We start from the raw sequence: 20,232 nt of genomic DNA, 5'->3' as shown, positions 1-20,232 counted from the left end.
AAATTTTCACAGCAGCTAATTCTAAAGGGAGGAAAAATCCGTAACCAGCCGCGCAGAAGATCCTATCACATCCAACCCAAGCTATGTAACCTTTTAGGCTAGCTTTTCAGAGAAATCCGCATTTTAAAAGCCAGCATTCACGGTCCAAACTACGACCGGGAATCGGAGCGGGTATGAAAATATGAAAAGCCTCTTTACACCCCGAGTGTTTGAAACGATCCGATGAGTACAGGAAGCGGCTGCCAGCGCCGCCGCCGCCGTTCCTCGCGGAGGGCTGGACAGAGCTCGTCCTGCTTTCAGCACCTCCGGGCTGGACAGCTCCCTGCGCGCCGCACCGCCGCCTGCTTGCTTTTCCCCACTCTGGCTTTGCATTACTGGAGATGCATCTAAATTACATCCTGTTCAACAACAGGGAATTACAGTAGACGATTCTCTCAATTAAACTGCATTCTCTTCTTTACGGATTTGGCTGTCAGGCGTATTTATCCCGATCTCCCCCCCAACCCCCTTTGCAGGAACGAGTCTTTGGGAACGTGGTCCACCCAGGGATGTAAAACTGTGCTTACCGATGCATCCCATACGAAATGCTTATGTGATCGTCTCTCTACCTTCGCCATTTTGGCTCAGCAACCTAGAGAAATAGTAAGTAACAAAGGGAAAACACGGCTTTAATGCACAGGCAGGGACATTGTGGCGAATGTTTCTCCAGGGAACTGCATTTTAAATGGGGAAATGAAAAAGGTTGCAGGGTGGCAAATTTGGGTTCATCTCCTCCTTAGCTACAGTAGCTTGGTGAAATGAATTCTAGTTGGTGTGCTGTAACTAAATTCTACTCAATTTTATGTCTTCTAACTTGAAATTTCTGCAGTATAGTTTTGAAGATGTACTCCTATTATGTTACTAATATGTTGCAAACTTTCAAATAAAAATAATTGCCAACTTAACCTTTATTTTAAAACTGGAAAGCTGATCTAGGGAATTTGTGAGAATACGGTTAGTAGTAGAATGAAGACCCCAGACACTATACCTAAACACAGTGCATATCTGCATTGGATATTTTCAGAACAGGTTTCTGAGGGTGTCCTTGGATACATATATGTATTTTTAAATCAAATGAAGTTTTCGTGGAAGCATGGCTGTCTGGAGCTGTAAAATCATTCCTTAAAAGTATGTAGGTTTTGCAGAAATAGTTTCTTAGGCATCTGTGTAGAACTGTCTAAAAGAAAAATAAGATTCCCATCAAATGTATTTTGAAAAAATATTACAAAAATTGAAATACAAAAAAAATTATTCAGATAAATACGACTTCTGCCTAAATTTGGCCTACATTAAGCATTACTTTTCTTACTTATTCTGATAACAAAATACCTAATATCATTTGATATGCATATGTAAGGTTTTAGAACATACTTAAAGTGTAATCTTTCAAACTTTCAATATAAAAATTGTAAGAAAACAGATTTTATTAGTTAATGTCATGCTAGTGTCTAAGAAAAGAATCCTTTTAGATCAGTGAATGCTTGTGATCTTTATATATATTTTTAAAGATATAAGGCTTATTTTTCAAGGTCATATTTTTTGGGAACTGATACTGGCATTATGAAAATTGTCTCCACATATTTGTTCATAGAAAAACATAAATAATATATTTGAAGATCTCAAATTTGACATTTTATTTTCTTCTGTATCTTTAGAGGCCAAACAAGTGCAATTTAATGTGAGAATACTTGACTTGGAACAAAGTTGTCAAAAGTCAGAAAGTTTGAAAATTTTTCAGTATTTATGTACCAGATTTGGATAACATAATGAGTTGTAAATGGGAGCATCAAGATAAATGTTATCAAGAATCATATTGTGAAATGTCTAAACTGTACTTATTTGAACAGAAAATGAATGCTGCTTCAGATTTCAGTTAAAGAAAATTCAATATATGAATATCAACCAAGTTGTAGTTTTAGGTCTTTATTTTAGAAAGCTATAAGTAAGCAATGTGCCATAACCAAACATTTTAAACTCCAAGAATTTTCTTACTTCACAGTGTGAGAGAAGGGGGAGCTAGAATTAGTCATTTTATAGCTTGGAAATATGTGAACTTCGTGGATCCATGGACAGTTGTTTGGTAACTACAAGTATTTAGGCGATTTTGAATGATAGCTTAGTTTTGCTGAGTCTAGAAATTATCTTAATTCATTAAGAAAAATTTTCTTCCTTTTCTTTTTGTTTGTTTTGTTTAACTTACAGATCATGGAATCCTCTGGCACGCCTTCAGTTACCCTAATAGTAGGCAGTGGCCTTTCTTGCTTGGCTTTGATCACCCTAGCAGTTGTCTATGCAGCATTATGGAGGTATGTAATCAACTGATAGATTTGAAATGGAATGCTCAGCTGTTTACGTTAAACCAGGGAATGTGATAACTGTTATGTCTCTTGTCTTCTTAATTTACTGAAAGCAATATTTTTACAACAGAGTTATAATCACTATGGTCAAACTGTAATAAATGAGCCATATTTACCTTATTTTCCTCTCTGTATTTGTCTGTGGTGAAAAAAATAAATAAAACACACATACTTTTCTTCCCAGTTCAAATGATGGTAACCTTCAACAAGTTGCTTACCCCTGAGCATCTCACTCTTATGCCTCAAGTTCAGTTTGTGTGTGGTTTCTATTTATTCAAATTGCTATTGAGCCCCTAGGATTTATTTGGTACAGTCAAATTAATTTCTCTTTTATAAAATATGATTTCAAGTTCAACTTTCAAACACATGTTTTCAGCAAGTCCCAGCCAATGAGAAAGCTTTCCTTAATATTAAAGCACTAAGATAACACCACAATGGTCTAGAAAAGGTGTCTTGCTTGAGTGTTTACAGTAAGTCAGATTTTGACAAATTGTTAAGTCATCAAAATGCAGAAAAGGGGGGAACTGTTTGAAATTTTTTTCTGTAATATTTAAAATGGCATCTATTTTAGAGTGTATGAAAAGTTAATAATTTTCTAGGCAATTTCTCTAGCATCTTATTCCACTAATGAGGACTTAGACCTGTGAAGTTTATTATGTGTACTCATATTGACCATGAATATATAACCATCGGTCCAAGCTTTCCAAAGATTTTATAATTATAAATGTTAAATATTTTATATCCATTTGAATATTTAAAATGGTCTAAAATGCAATTATTATATGACTCTATGGATAATTGCCTATTTTTCTGAATATTTACAATATTAAAATTGAAAAAGTTGGTAAGTTCTTATCTCAAAAGTCTTCCAGTTTTTATCCTTTTACTTAAGATCTTTTAAACCAGTTGAAAAATAAAAATTGATTTTAACTTAACGAGGAAGGCCATTTGACTTGACTTTTTTTTTAAAAAAGTGTTGCTTTCCATTGTAATATTTTACTCTTTTGAAGACACAAATTAATTGTCAATGATATTTAAATTGTCAAATATATTATTTGTATATATTTTTATAATATCATTTGTACATACAATTTGTATCTAAATTATAACATCATATTTTTTATATATTATACAAAAATAAAGCATGTGCACATTCTGGCCCAGTAGCACAGGTTCATACCAGAAATTCCACATCCCTGTGAAGAAGTTGTCTGTAGCTAAACACTGACAAAGAGGGACAATCTGATAACGTATGGGTAGTTCCAGCAAACGAAAAAAAATGCTTAGTTGAGATATGACATTGTAGACCCCAAACTGGTTCAGAGCTCAGTCACGGAGGCATTGTGGTGTAAGGGCAGAGTGGACAAAGCCTGGGAAGAAGTCAACGTTCTCTCTCAAAATTGCCTGAATGACACTTCTGTAAAAAATGAAACAGCATTTAAAGCAAGGATACTAGGCAATCATGACAACATCATAACTCATACTCACTAGAGGATTCAGAACTAAGTTCCATTCCTCAGAGGTTAGGTTTCAGGCACTAATTCCACCTTCTGTATACCCCTCAATACATGTACTTAATGATAGCATAACCATTGTCAGTTAATTGATATATAAAATTAATCACAGAATTGCAGAATTAATCAGTCCATAATAAAGTTTTTTTTCCTTTTTTATTTTATTATTGTTGTACTGGAGGTACATTATGACATTTCAAAAGTTCTTACAATATATCCTAGTTGAATTCATCCCCTCCATCATTTTTTTTATTCCCCACCCCTATTCCTGGAATAGTTTGAACATGACTCATTTTTCCATTTTCATACATGAATACTTAGTATTTCCACTGCATTCAGACTCCTTCACCCTTTCCTTATGTCCTCCCCTTTCCCACTGATACCATCTCCCAGACAAGACCTATTTTACCTTCTTGTTCCCCATTTTTGAAGAAAGGGATTTTTGTTTGCTTAAGATAGCTATATAGCTAGTTTCCTTGTGATTTTTCCATGTATATTTATATACTAACTCAAAATAAAGGGCATGAACCAATAAAGCTTTCTTTAATTCAGAAAATCTGGGAAAATCACTTACTACAATCATTTTCTAGGAATTACTAAAACACTTCAAAAAAGTTATCAAAACTTGATGTGAGGTCCAAGTGTGGTGGTAACAACTATAAGCCCAGCTACTTGGGAGGCATAGGCAAGAGAACTGTAGACCAAGATCAGCCCTAGGCAAAAAGAGAAGCCTTATCCAGAAAAATAACTAAAGAAAGGGCTGGAGGTGTAGCTCAACTGGTAAAGTCTCTGCTTTACAAGTGTGAGGCCAAGTTCAAACCCCATAATCACCAAAATAAATAAATAAAGCTTATAGAAGAGAGTACCAAAACTCAGCTCAAATCTTGACTCCTTAGAGTTACATGGTCATCAACTCATTGCCTACTCTTAGAAAAATTGAAGTAATAGGTATAGTTTGAAAGAAATGTTATGATCATGAAATACTAAGTGGGTTTTGTAGAATGATAAATTCAAAGCATTTTATAAAACATTTACAATAATACTATAGATGTATATAGTAATGTAGATGTACAACAATAATGATGTTAGGGTCCTTCTTTTCCGCTAACTAAAAATCTTTAGAATTTTTTATTTTCTAATGATTTTTAAATGTATAAGCATATGAATTTTTATATATAATATGCTATTTTGAAATTTGGTGATGTTTCATATAGAAATATCCCTCAAGAATGTACATGCTTGCCTAGCATTTGTGAAGAGCCCTAAGTTCAAATGCCAGAACCACAAATAACAACAACAATAATAGTACACTGTGCCCTTTCCATCTGTAGCTATGTGCTGTAGAGTTATATTACTACACCAAGGAGCAATTGAGTGTGTCCTTTTTAATCAGTGTATTGACTTGAAGCATTTACACATTTAATTCAAAACATTAAGTCTCATATAAAATTATGAAAAGTTGAGACATTTCATAGCAATTTTTAACGCAACAGCACGACTCAATACTAATGAAAATGGAAGTATCTAAAGACATTTGAAGGGGGTCACTTCTGGATTTTTTATTACTTCAGTTTTTCAATTTACAAAGCAAAAGACATCACTGAAACCTATTTAATAATGTTACCTATGTGCTTGTACTGACACAGAAGCCATTAACATCTTTAAAATGGTTAATTTTGTGAAGCCCTTAAATTCTTTACATTATGTGCACCATCCCCTAAAATGAACAACTTAATATTTGTTGATGACTGTCACATTCTAGTATGTGGTTTATAATATTTTTAGCTATTCAGGATGTAGGAGCAATGTTCAGAAACTCTTAAAGCCACTCTGTGCTGCAAATCATCCTGAGTTACTCTTGCCTGGGTTTGTTTTATGAAGAAATAAAATTTATTTTATATTATAAAATCTTTTTTGTGTTTTGCTGTTACTCTTATTTTCATTTTGCATTCATTTCTGAAATGTGTGATGGAATGTGGGGCTTCTGCCAAAGTTTTTTTCAAAGACAGTGCAAGAGAGAGAGAGAATATTGCTAAGGTTATCTTTTAAAGAATGCCTCCAGATCTAACCCCACCCCCCACTCCATCTGCAGTGCACAAAAAAGCCCAAGCCTGCTGTGGAATGTGATTCCATGTTATAATACAAATTGAGCAGGCTGAAACACACAGCAAGTACAAGGTGCTCTTTTAGTTACTGTCACTCGGTGATTTACCACAGGGTACAGTAAAGCAAAATAGCTGTTAACCTTTCAGGGTAAACAGCTGGTAGAACATTTGATTCTGAGCAGTTTTCCCTCTGACTTACATTCTTGTTGTACTTTTTAAATTGTATAATAGATTATATATAAACACTCCTTCAAAAGGATAAATATGGCAGACAACAAGAATGTTCAAGCTTAATGTTGAATTATCATTTATGGAATGCATTCATTTTTGTAGATAAAGATTTTTTTCTCTGTATTTTATTTGGAACAGTTATTAAGGAGCAAAAGTAATACCCCAACTACATGAAAATATCGAATGGGCGGTAGTGTTTATGGTTGCATGAATGAAATGACATCCTTCTAGTAAATAAGAATGACACTTCAGAATCTGTGTTGGGTTTTTCTTTTTGATTCTCAAAGTTTCTATTGATTGACATATATGGTAATACTAAAATATTATTTATATAAATAAACATATATATAAAGATAATTATACTAATTAATGTATTTTCAAGAAATTTTATATTTCTGGTAAGAAGAGTGTATCATGATCACAATTGTGCACCTAAGTTATGCCAGAAATGGCATATAGTCCAATCTAATGTCTAAGGAAAAAGGTATATCCAAGAAACTCTTGTACTTGCCATGCATTACAAAATTGGGTCTCCAAAGAAAAATATTTATGAAAAAGATTTTTTGGAGTTGAGGTTTTTTTTTTAATTGTTGTACAAAAAACATGGGGGTACATTTTGGCATTTACGAAAGTGAAAAACTTTTTTTTTATTTTTAGTCCTATAAAGGCTGAGGTTTCGTGCTACTTTTTCCAGATGAATTCCACCATTTATACAAAACAGAATTCTTCAACTTTCTATTGAAATTTAAAGGTGAACTCTTTTTTTTCCTTTGGCTAGGTATATACGCTCTGAGAGGTCCATAATTCTAATTAACTTTTGCCTGTCCATCATCTCATCCAACGTCCTCATACTGGTGGGGCAGACTCAGACTCATAATAAGGTATGAATTATAATTACTCTGATTCTCTTTCTGTGTTTATCTTTTAACATGTAATTGGTTACTAATAATCCAAACAGTTATTTCTGACAGAATTGTTTTAATTATCTTATTGGTTTCTGATTAAAAACATAGCCCTTTCCATTCCAGAAAGAATCTTCCTTTGGTTTAATTTCCTGCAATTTATAGTACTAAAAATATATGTTCAGCATTTTATCAAAGATCAATGAGTTCAAAGCCTTGAGTCATCAAAAGCACAGATTTTGATTTATAATCCCAATTGTAATATGACTCAATTATAATCAGATACACTGCCTGTGTTTTGGTCTGATTTATTAACAAACTGATTCCTAAAAGGTAGCAATAACCGACTTACAAGCATAACATCTCTTTGAAAATCTACCTCACAAATTGTTTATAGGCAATAATGTAAAAGAGTATCAGATAGAAGCTTATTCTAGATCTGGGTTGATACCTTTCATAATTTTTCCTTAAGCTGAAAGAATTTTGACACTTAGTCAACATTATAGCTATTTACTGCACTCACTTTTTAGCAGAATGTAAACTTGCATGTCCATTTATATGAATTGGCCAATTTACATAAATCAAATGACCATTTTTTCCAGAAATGACTGTCTTTACTGAACTACTCAGAAATTCATTCCAAGAAACCCATAATAGTGGTCTCAAATTAATTTATCCCAGCCTCAAAGGATTTCTGTTAAATACCACTTTGAAAACTTATTTTTCCTTGTATCAGGGTCTGTCCTTTTTTAACTTTTTAAGTTTCAAACACTAAAACTAATATTGAGCCATTTCTCCATAATCTATCATATTTTTAGAAAAATCAAGTACACTGTTTAGTTGGTCCTTCAATATATTAGACAGTCATAGGACGTATCAAAATCAAGGATTATGGATATCCTGTTTATGTTTACTAACTCACATTCCTACTTCTCACCCAAAGAATCTGATTCTGGTTCTCGCTAGGGCGTAGGCACTGCCTAGGTGATTCTGATAAATACTCTTTTGAGCCTCATTGTTCTAGTCCAAGGAAGGCCAGGAACCCTAAAAAACAAAAACAAAGCAACAATCCAATAAAGGGACTTGTAGAAGTAAAAAGTAAAAACATTCATTTTCTTGACTATTTTTAAAAATTTATTTTTTGTACCTTTTCTTCCTAAAGAAAGAGGTGAAAGAATATAAAATCTATTAAAATATAGTGTAGGTCCACTTTTTGAACACTTAAAATAAAATTTAAAAAGAAATATCAAAAGGAAAAACAGAGGGAGAAAAAAGAAGGACCAAACATGAGGGTGATGACAATTGGAATTGGGAAAGTTAAAAATAATCAGTGGTTGGAAAAATGAGGGTGAACATGAGTCTCAGCTGAGAGGAAAAAGAAAGAAACAAGAAGAGAATGAGGGAGAGTGAAGAAGATATAAAAGAAAGAAGACAAAACTGTAAGACTTAAGGAATTTTTAAATTATTTATACTGCCCTTTCCTTCTCAGTTGTTCATTTGGACTGGCCCCTCCCTCATTTACTAGGTCAACATCTATTCTCATTTTTCTTAACTGATTGTCCATTAACCTCTATCCAAAACAGTAGAGCTTCCCTTTGAGGTAGGAATTATATACTGACTCCATGAAACAGAAAAAAAAAAAAAGAAGAAGAAAGAAAGAAAAGCAGCGAGGATTAGTTTGAGGCCCCAATAAGTTTTTCCTGCAAAACCATTCCGTCCTATCATTTTTTGCCCTCATGAGTACACTTGTCCTTGAACTACGGAAAACTGCATAATCTTCTGTAGGAAATATGCTTTTAAAACTTTCATTCTGTATAGTAGAGTTTTTACAAGTTCTGCGCCAAATAGCATAGGAGAATTTTAAATAAAGTTTACCACACATTATAACAGTTATGGTCTTAATCACTGCTGTCCAATAAAAATGCAATGCAAGACACAAATGCAAACCATATATGTAATTTACATTTTTAGCAGCTATATTAACACAAAGTAAAAAGAAACAGGTGAAATTAATTTTAATATGGTAAGCATAATATACCTACAATATTACCATTTCAACACATATTAAGACAGGCATTATTAACAGAATTCTTTACAATCTTATTTAAGTCTTCAGAATCCGGTGTATACTTTATCCTTAGAATACTTTGCAGTTCTAGCAACATTTCAATTGCTCAATAACCATGTATAGTTAGTGACTACCATATTGTATTGGTCCAAATGGTTGCAATATTCAGAAACTAAATTTTCTCATAAATTACATTCTGCTTGCCCATTTTGGCCTTTGCAAGTTTTTAATACACCCATATTCTCAAAAAATGTCTTTTTGATATCTTTAAATATTATGAATATCAAAGGCAAGAGAAATCTTGTTTTACCTTTAATTTCAGTTTGTGAGAAATTGTATCTACTTATTTTTTTTAAATGTTTGGTATGATTTGGTCTCTCCCCAACTAACTAGCTACAGAATAGATCCCATGGTTTCAAGACTAGACTAAATCTGTTCTGGATCGACTATGCTATTTTTTTGCTGCTAGTTATTGATGCTTGTGGGAGGAGCAGGTAGTAGGTGGTAGTGATTATGCTGTTTCCTCTTATGCTGCATTAATTTTGCTTTATTAGTTCTGCATAGATGTTCTTGAAAGCTTAGGACAATTCATGTTAGAGTGACTAAGATAAAGAGAGAAAGACTGGAATTTTATTCTAACTCACTCTCAATACCAAGTATTCCAGTGGGAATAATTTATTTTATTGTATGTTTTGAATTGAATTAAATTGGTCTTGTTTGATTTTATATGTGAATCTTTGGATTGTGAAAGTCTGTACCAGTTTTACTGTACTTGGGATTAATTATTTCCAAAGAAAAGTGTATCATCTATATTAACATGGTCTATATAACACCAAGAAAGTACTTTTAAAAAGGTGGCTACAATATTTTATTCAAGGCTGTGTGGAGGATTCCTGCACTGCTATGGACATTTTGTAATTGATCTAATTCCTGTCTTTGCCTCCCCTGGTAAGTTTTCATTGGTGCTTTAGTATTCCCCACTTGAAAATGGAAACATCTGAGAGAGATTCTTGATGAATAAATTATTTGGTGCTTCCTCTGGGAGTTGTCATGGCTAGTTTGTAAAAAACCCAGTATTTCACGCTGATGTCCAGAACAGCTCTGAAGTATCATGGCATAGTCTTTCTCTGCATTACTTGTTGAAATATAATTGACCTGATTATCTCACTGCTGAGTGTCTGTGCTTGCTTCTGAACTGGGATAGAAATAAGCCCCCAAACATGAGTGTATTCAAATCTTTAAACTATAAACTAGAGACAAAGTAAGGAATCAAATGCATTTTTAAGTTTTTATACTTCTATTAGCATATGTTAATTGTACAAAAGGGTTTCATTGTGATAGTTCCAAACATGCGTGTAATATACTTTGATCAAGTTCACCCCCATTATTACTCTTTCTGTCATTGTAAACACTTTTTAACAGGTTTCATTATTCTATTTTAATATGTGTGTATGAAGCACTTTGACCATATTCACCCTCCTTCATCCTATCCTTAAAAGGAGACTACCTACTGGTCCTCACCCTCAAATGGCTCCAGTTTTATACTTCTGTCACCCATTTTCTAATGACTAGATTACACATAAGAGAGAGTACATGCAGGATTTGTCTTTCTCAGTCTGGCTTATTTCTCTAGCTCCATCTATTTTCCTCCAAATGATGTAATTTCATTCTTCTTTATGACTGAATAATAATACTCCATTGTGTATAAATGTTTCATTTCCTCTTTTTTTTCAACTTTATACCTCCCTTGTTTCTACATATGTGAGGGACACATTTGTATTTGTTACAAAATTTGAACTTAGTTTTCTAGTTTCCTAAAGGAAAACACTGATTGAGCCTAGAGTGAGTTCATGTGTTCATTCAACAAACTCTGAGTAACAGACAGACATGATCCTTGTCACTGATGTCCTTAGGACAGGGATGATATGTTTCATTTCTTTATCCATTCATTGGTGGGTAAGTACCTGGGTTGATTACATAGTTTCACTATTGTGAATAGTGCCATTATTAATATGGAAGTGTAGGTAGCTCAGTTTTATGCTGACTTACATTCCTTTGGATATATGTACAGGAGTGGTATAGCAGAATTTATGGTAGTTCTTTTCAGGCATTTTAAGGAAACTCCATATTTATTTTCATAGTTGATGAACTAATTACATTCCCACCAACAATGTAAAGGGTCCCTTTTTCCTCATATCCTCACCAACATTTGGTGTTGTTTACTTGATGATAGCCACTCTAACTGGAGTGAGATGGAGTCTCAGTGAGTCTTTGATTTGCATTTCCTTTATGGTGAAGGATTTTGAACAGTTCTTTATGTATTTATTGGCCATTTGTACTTCTTCTTTAAGAACTGGCTGTTCAATTCACTTGCACATTTATTAATTGGATTGTTTGTTCCTTGCTGTTTCATTTTTGGAGCTCTTTATATATTCTGAATATTAATTCTTTGTCAGATGAATAGCTGACAAAGATCATTTCCCATTCTATAGCTTGTCTCTTGATTCTAGTAATTGTTTCCTTTTGTTGTACAGAAGCTTTTTAATTCGATGCAATCCTGTTTGTCAACTCTTGTTCTTATTTCCTGAGCATTTGGGGTTCTATTCAGAACTTTTGTGTATATCTGTATTATCATGTTTTCCTCTAGCAATTTCAAAGTTTCAGATCTTTGATCCATTTTGAATTAATTTTTGTAGAGGGTAAGACAGAGCTCCAGTTTCAGTCTTCTGTATGTGGAATCCAGTTTTCTCAACACCATTTGTTAAAGGGACTCCTTTTTCCCCAACATAACATTTTTGGCACCTGTGTCAAATATCAGATGGCTTTAACTGTATGTGCTTACTTCTGGATCATCCAATCATTGGTCTAAACCTCTGTGTGTGCTGGCACCATGCTGGCTCTGTAGTATAATTTTTATTCACGTATGGTAATACTCCCAGCATTGCTCCTTTTGCTTAGAACTTCTTTGGCTGTTCTGGGTCATCTGTGCATCCATGTAAATTTTAAGGTTGATATTTCTATTTCTGTGAAAAATGACATTGGAATTTCGATGGGGATTGCATTGAATCTACAGAGTTTGTCTTCTTCAGTTTCTTTCTTCAAGGTTTTATAGTTTGAATTGTATAGGTCTTTCACCTCTTTTGTTAGGTTTATTCCTAGGCAGTTAATTTTATTGAAGCTGTTGTGAATGGGACTTTTTTTTTTATTGCTTTCTTAGCCTGTTTATTATTGGCTTATAGAAAAGCTATTTTTTATGTTGATTTTTGTATGCTGCTACTTGCTGAAAGTGTTTATCAGATCTAAGAATTTAAGATGGAGTCTTTAGAGTCTTTAAAGTATAGGATCATATCATCTGCAAACACAGACAATTTGATTTCTTCCATTGCTGTGAGTATCCCTTTTATTCATTTCTCTTGCCTTACTGCTCTAACACTATATTGAATAAAAGTGGGGAGAGTAGGCCCATTGCCTCATTCCTGACTTTTGAGGAAATGGTTTCAGTTTTTTTCCCCATTTGGAATGATGTTGACTATAATAGGTTTATTGTATATAGCCTTTGTGAAGTTTAGGTATGTCCCTTCTATCATTAGTTTCTTTAGGGCTTTCATAATAATGAAGGAATGTTGATTTTTGTCAAAGGATTTTTCTGTATCTATTGAGATTATCACGTGATTTTTTTGTATTTTATTCTGTTTATATGCTCTTTTGTACTTATTGATCTGTGTATGTTGAACCATCATTGCATCCCTGGAATGATACCAACTTGATCATGGTGTATAATCCTTTAAAAGTGCCGATGAATTTATATTGAAAATATTTTATTGAAAATTTTTGTATCTGTGTTCATCAGGGAACTTGACCTATAATTTTCTTTTATTTATTTATTATTTATTTTTGTTGTGTCCTTATCTGGTTTTATTATTAGGGTAATACTGGCTTCATAGAATGACTTCAGTAGTGTTCTTTCCCTTCCTGTTTTATGGAGTAGTTTGAGGAACACTGGTGTTAGTTTTTCTTTAAAGGTCTGATGAAACTCAACAGTGAATTCATCCAGTTCTGGGCTTTCTTTGGGTTTTTTTGTTGTTGCTGTTGTTTGTTTTTATTTTAAAGCCACGGCTCATTCTCTCTCTCTGTCTCTCCTGACCTCACTTCCCTCCTAGAGTTTGAACTCAGGGCCTATGTGCTTGTTGAGCCACCTCCAGCCCTTTCTTTGTTTTTAATTTTTATCTGATGCTAGGATTTTTTTAAAATTTCCTTTCCTATTTCTTCAGTGACTCACTGATAATAGTTTCTCTTATTGACTACTAATTTTTATTCAGTTGTGGTCTGATAAAATTCCAGGTGTATTTCAGTTTTCTTATATTTGTTAAGTCTAGTTTTATGTTCTAAAATATGATCTGTATTGGTGGAAGTCCCATGAGCTGCTGAAAAATGTGTATTCTGTGACTGTAGGCTGGAATATTTTGTGTATGTGTGCTGAGTCCATCTGATCTGTACTGTCATTTAATTCTAAAGGGATTTTTTTGTTGATTATTTTGTCTGGATGAACTATCTATTGGAGAATGGGGTATTAAAGTCACTCACTATTATTTTATTGGAGTCTATCTGAGATATTGTGTCTAGTAGTATTTCCTTTATGAAATTAGGTGTGCTGAAATTCAGTATTTATATCTTTATAATTGTTATAGCTCCTAATAGGTTGTTCCATTTTTCATTATAAAGTGACGTTGTTTGTTTTTATTGACTAATTTAAATTTGAAGTCTGCTTTATTAGATAGGAGTATAGATACTTCTGCTTGTTTTTAAGCTGTGTTTGCTTGGAAAATTATTTTCCATCCTTTCTCATTAAGCTTGTGTTTGTTTTTGTCAGTGAGGTACATTTCCTATAGACAAACAAATGGTTGGGTCTTTGTTTCTTTTTTTTTTAAATTCAGTCCACTAGTCTGTGTCTCATGACTGGGGAATTGAGGCCATTAGCATTCAGAGTTATTACTGAAAGGTGTATAGTAATTCTTGTCATTTTATTCTTTTTATAGTGTTTGATTGTTCCTTACTCATCATTTACTTATCTACTAGTCAGGTGAGATTTTATTTTTTCCATGTTTTCATTGATGTGTTTATCTTCCTATTCTGCATGTAGGATTCCTTTAGGTTTTTTCTTTTTTTTTTTTTTTTTTTTCAGTCTGAGGTTGAATTCAGGCCCTACACCTTGAGCCACTCCACCAGCCTTTTTGTAATGGGTTTTTTAGAGATAGGGTCTCATGAACTATTTGCCCAAGCTATCTACAAACCACTAGCCTCCTGATCTCTGCCTCTAGAGTAGCTAGGATATAGGCATTAGCGATTGGCACCCAGCTTCCTTTAAGTATGTTTTGCAACACTGGTTTAGTCATCATGAGTTGCTTAAATTTTTGTTTATCACAGAGACTTTTTATTTCTTCTTTAACTATAAAGGATAGCTTTGCTGAATAGAGTAGTCTAGGTTGAAATACTTCATTTTTCATACTCTGCTTTATTTAAAGTTTTCTAAGAGAGCAATGAAGAGGGTAGATTCAAGTATGATATATTTGCTACATTGTAAGAACCTTTGTAAATGCTACTATTTACACCCAGCATAATAATTAAAAAAAATAAAGTCTTCCATATCTTTCATTGCCTTCCTTATTCTATCAGCTATTTATTTGTATCCTCTTTGAATTCATTTAGCTCTTTCACTTCTCTTTGAATTCATTTGATGTTTACACATGTCCTCTTTAATTTAATTGATCACTTTTTATCATTCTTATGAGTTCATTATTTGAGATTTCATCTACTTTGCTATCATTAAGTCCTTTATTGTATAATTGTTGACTTTTGAGGAGTCATGTGACTTTTTTATATATTTCTTCTGCTTCTACATTGAGATTTACTCATCTGAAGTTAAATCATTGGTTGGAAGTTTTAATCACTTTTCAGGTGAATTATTTTCTATGTTTTGGCAGGACTGAGTAGTGGCATGGTTGATGTGCCATTTCTCATAACTGGGCTAGGGTTATAATTCAGCAATAACAAATTCACCAATTCAAAATCAAGCCAGATATTTACATGAAGTAACAAAACAATTGACAGCATCATCTACACCCCCAATCACAGTATATACAAAAGGGACTAGCATTCTTATATGGTATACTAGGGGTTAGAAAAAATGTTATAGGTATAGGATTTAAAAATTAAGTATTAAAAATAAGGGAGTGGGAGAAGGAAAAGGGAATATGGGGAGAAAGGAGTGAAGTGTGTGGGCTGAAAGTAAATGAAATAACAGTGTGTGGGGGTATTATTTAATTATTGCAGAGGAAGATGCTATAGTCAGGGATGCAAAAAGGATAGAAAAAATAAGACTAATTAAAAAAAGAGGTAGAATAAACTATCAATAGAAAAATTTATAAAAGAGAAACAGAAAAAGATATGTCTGTATTTCCTCCTTGTTGAGTAGAAGAGTGTGTGCCTGCTGGACTCTCTGGACTATGGCCCTCAGTGTTCTGTCTGTGGTTCTCTTTCTGTGCTTACTTTTGTATCCCCTCTAGGCTTGGAATTGCCTAAAGTTCCCCTCTGGGTGAGCCTGGGTGTGGTGTTCCTTGGCTGGTTAAGGCTCTGGATGAAGAACAGCATCTGGGATGAGGTGGGGAGGTTCTGTGGACTATTAACCATTCTCAGTGGAGTAGCAGCTGCTCTGGAGGTAGAGCAGCTAGATATGGCCAGCTAGAATGGTCTCCACAGAGCCTGCTTACTCTCCTACCTGTCTTTTCCCCTGGGCAGGTTGACACAATATTCTGTTGGAGTTGGTGTCTGTCAGGCGTGGAAAGGCTTGCCAGCCTGTGCTTAGTCCTCCAGGTAGTTGTTTCCCTTGCAGAGTGGCATAGGTGGCTCTCATCACCAATACATTTGGCTGAAATTGTCAAGAGATGGAGCAGATCAAGTCCCACTTCCACAGGCAGTTCTGTACTCTGCCCAAGCAGAGTTTTCTCCTTGTTTCTTATACAAATTTAAAGCTTAATATTTTTTATTTTCTGTAGCCACTGTATGTCTAGTCCTTTCACTGGTACCTTCCTTTTCTCATAGCCATGTAGCTCAGGTTTTATTTCTGGTTCATGGAGACATAGGAATGTGATGTGGGTCTGCAATCAGTCATCTTGCTCCTCCTTTCAAATGTAATTTCTTATATTTCTTAGAATACAGTTGTAAGATTTAGTTATAGCTCACTTCCTTATACTTTGAGCTTTCTCATAAAGCAACTTTGCCCCTTGAACTCTTTATGCACTTAAAACTTCAACCAGGATGTTCAGGTATCACTCAAATTTATTTGTAATACATTTCCATTACACTTTACAGTATACACTTTTTTGCTCACTATGTAGAGTATTTTTGTTGCAGTTATTTTGCAGAATGCAAGAATTATTTGAGATTGATAAACTCAGAAAGTAGCTTTCTTAGTCACAAAAATATATTTCTGCTTATTTCCAAAAGACTTTGGGGTAATATACCATATTAAACATTTTACACTCATTTTAATTGATGGAAGCCAAATTTTAGCAATTTCATTTTGGTTAGATAGTGGTGGATACCTAAGAAGTTCACAGTACTGAGTGATAGTTTCTCTTCACAACCTCAACTGCCAGGCTGTAATCAAATAAAATCTAAATCAACACACTCAAATATTTATTAGATAAACACTCTTTAGCAAATCAGAAACAAAAATTGTTCTGTAAGCTCAATGAAAGCCTAGGTCTTTGTCCTTTTAGATCCTTTGACCCCACTAGTATGCAAAGTTCACTACATGTTCCATAGCAACATTCCACAAGCAGGACTCTGTGAGCTGTAACCAGCAGCACTCAGTCAGAAATTCTCTTAATTCAATTCCTGAATACAGAATGAGATTAAAAACTGTGAAGCCTGTCTCTAAGAGATCCAGGATACAGGCCTCAATGGAATTTTATGTATAGTTCATTCAAAAGTAAGAAATGTTTAATGGTATTAGCCAACCCATATATACTGAATACCTTTATTTTCACCAAAGGGAACCCATTAATATACCCATGACAATTGTTCACTAGATACTAATTCATCAATAAAGACCAATCTATTACATTCAGTTTGAAAGTGAGTAAAGTGTTGATTGTGGATGGATACATCTAGATCAGAAGACCTTGTAGTTTCCTTCTTTGACATATGGGCTTTCCAAAACTAATGCCACTTGATCATCATGGTTTGTGTATCCCTGGACCATTCTTTGAATTAAAGGTTAAAATGTATACAGGAAATACCAAAGTTTTATAAAATGAATTGCAAGCAATCTAACAAGCACAAAAAATTAGTATTTTGAAAGATAGTCAAATATGATAGGTTAAAATTAGATACTAGCTTTAGTCTCAAGGGACCTAGGAGTCAAACAAATACTCTTATTGATGGGATAAGGAAAGTTTCTAAATTATTTGGTATGGGAAGACAGTTCCTTAACAATATTTGGGAAAAGTTTATCTCTCAAGTTCTTTGTCTATGAAGCACTGAATTATATAATGAGCTATGTCTTTTAATTAGGTCTTGCAAGAGATACAGAAAATCTCTGTCTTGCAGCAATTTTAAAAGTCGCAGACTCTACAAAGTTCTCATTTCATCTTTGCTTATTTACTCTTTATAAAAATGTTGGGTTTTCTTTTTTAGTTTGTAAAGAGGTAATTAGTGAAAATGGGCCAAATTAGAAGGCTGTCACTTTAATGGTAGATGTTTTTGTTTTGTCAGAATTGTGCTTTCTAAAAACAAAATCTTGAATTTGAATACCTTTAATTATGTCAAGTATTCTGTATTTCCCCTAATTCTTCCATTAGTTTCTTTTGCCATAGATCCAGCTTCTACATATGTTTCTACATATATGTTTTACATATATATTTACATATATGGCTGGTCTCTGACTGCCTATGTGTTTACAGCTTCTGAGAAGGAATACTTAACATGTGCTACCCAGCTACCATTCTGTCCCCCGATATCCTCTAATGTAGACAATAGCTGCTGTTGAGATTGAGTACTACATATGCTACCATAGGAGATACCAGTCTCTCAGGTGGGAATGGTTAAAAAGTATCTTAAACCAGATGATCTAAGCATCTTAAATATGCTGTACCTCCCAGCTGTATTACATGGAGCTTTATATACAGCATCTTTAAACCTTAGGTTCTTGTCAATTACATGAGGTAGTACTTAAGATGCATTTAATCCAGAGCCTAGTGCTTTGTAAGCATTCCTTAAACATTAGCTGTTATTTCTATGATGATGATGGTGACTCTCAGGTATACATCTAATTCTGTCCTCTTCTTAGCTTCAGATTATATTCACCATTTGTGTCTGCATTCTACATTTTGTAAAAACTTGAATGTTTTTTCTGTAACCTCCAACCTGATTACATATGCTAGAACTTTGAGAGTAATCCTTCATATCTCTTTCTCCTTCACATAGTTAAGTCTAACAAATCATCTACCTGTGCCAGTTGAACTCTCAAGCATTTGTGAAACCCATCTTCTTCCCTCCATCAGGAACTAATCATCTTCACAGTGGTTGCTTCTGACATCATTAAACCTACACTCTACTCTGTAGCCCAAGTGATAGAATTAAAATTCAAACATGGCCACTCCATTCTACTGTGTAAACATTTACCATTGCATCATCTACAAAGGGATTTTCAAAGTATGATCAGATATAAGCAATGTGTGCATTTTAATTTATGAATATTTTTATTTATTGCTTTTCTTGCAATAATATATTGAAACTCAGGAATAAATTTTACTTGAGAAAGAGTTATTCAGCTTACACAACTGGAGAAAACACTGAAGTTAAACATGTCTATCCTGACCTATCCATTCTCACTCTCTTTTACTGAGCTTTATTTTATTACACCTACAACAGCAAACTGCTTACAGTTTTTCAAAATCAATCAATGGCTTCTTGTTCCATGCTCTACTTCATTCTAGAGTGTGGTTCCTCCAACAGAACACTATCTCACTTCCCAAAAGTCTCCATCTGGCCAAGAGCATTCTCTGACACTCTGCTCAGTCTTTTCTCCTTCCTTTGTCTTTCCTGCTTGTGCATTTCTGCTCTGGGATCTATGATCCCAGTATAGGCATACTATCTTAGATTACCTTCTTCCAGCCAAACTATATGCTTCTTAGGTAAAGACTTTGTTATAGTCAAATTCATTGCCAGCATGTAGTCTAGATATAATGGGCATATAATTAATGTTTATTGAATGAATAAATAAATGAATGTATTTGAATCTAGCATTTAGGTCTATGAAACTAATAGCTACAGATAGTTTTAGAAAGGATTAGAGTCCCCCACTCTAAATGAGATCTCAGGTAATATGGTGATTCTGGGTATGGGCCTCCCTGGGCCTCTTTTAAGCTTGAAATGATTGATGGCATGATATAATGGTGATCTAGTTGGTGGAATTTAGTTAAGGATACCCAGAAGCCTAACAAATGGTAATTTTTTTTACCTGATAAGTCATATTAAATACTGTATAGTCATGACTTTACAAAGACGTGTGCTCAGTTATAACTCTTCTTTTGCAAGGCATATCCTGCCAATAATATTCTAAATGCATGTTGATTTTCTCTCAAATATATGTGTGATTCTAAAGGCTGAAGCCAAATCCCTTTTTAAATTTATTAAAATCTAATCTGTTGACTGGCTATGATGTTTGTAAAAGGATTTGACTGTCATAGGCTTATGTGCGATTCATTTGAGTTTATTTTGAGGCATCTTACCACTTTTGCTGGGGATCTTACAGATTCCTGAAAACCTTTTTCAAACCAAGGAACTGATTAATATGTTGGTTCCTTAATTTCCACTGGCAAAGAAGGCTTATTTTGTCCTGTTGCTATGGGGTTAACAAAGCGAGAAACAATGGGATTCCAGAGATTCTTATCCCACTGTAACCTTCTAACCTCTTAGTTATACATTTCCAGTTTTCCGTATTAAGAGTGAGAG

General features: G+C 33.9%; 1 protein-coding gene and 1 long non-coding RNA gene across 7 annotated transcripts in view; one reads left to right on the top strand and one right to left on the bottom strand.

Annotated features, from left to right (window-relative positions):
- Positions 1 to 20,232, top strand: part of Adgrb3 (adhesion G protein-coupled receptor B3) — a 721,663-nt gene that overhangs the window by 579,453 nt on the left and 121,978 nt on the right. For all 6 annotated transcript variants that reach the window (XM_074080490.1, XM_074080476.1, XM_020162286.2 and 3 more), the window contains 3 exons: positions 516 to 642; positions 2,242 to 2,345; positions 7,025 to 7,127. In XM_074080490.1, coding sequence (XP_073936591.1) covers positions 516 to 642; positions 2,242 to 2,345; positions 7,025 to 7,127 — 334 coding nt within the window. The remainder of the gene's footprint in view (positions 1 to 515; positions 643 to 2,241; positions 2,346 to 7,024; positions 7,128 to 20,232) is intronic.
- The window catches only part of LOC141424969 (uncharacterized), a 185,569-nt gene that overhangs the window by 119,493 nt on the left and 45,844 nt on the right, over positions 1 to 20,232 (bottom strand). The window lies entirely within an intron of this gene.

The sequence above is a fragment of the Castor canadensis genome, chromosome 1 (assembly GCF_047511655.1).
Source record: "Castor canadensis chromosome 1, mCasCan1.hap1v2, whole genome shotgun sequence".
NCBI classification, from domain to species: Eukaryota; Metazoa; Chordata; class Mammalia; order Rodentia; family Castoridae; genus Castor; species Castor canadensis.
Note: the sequence above shows the minus strand (reverse complement) of the source record. Positions and strands in the feature narration are given on the sequence as shown.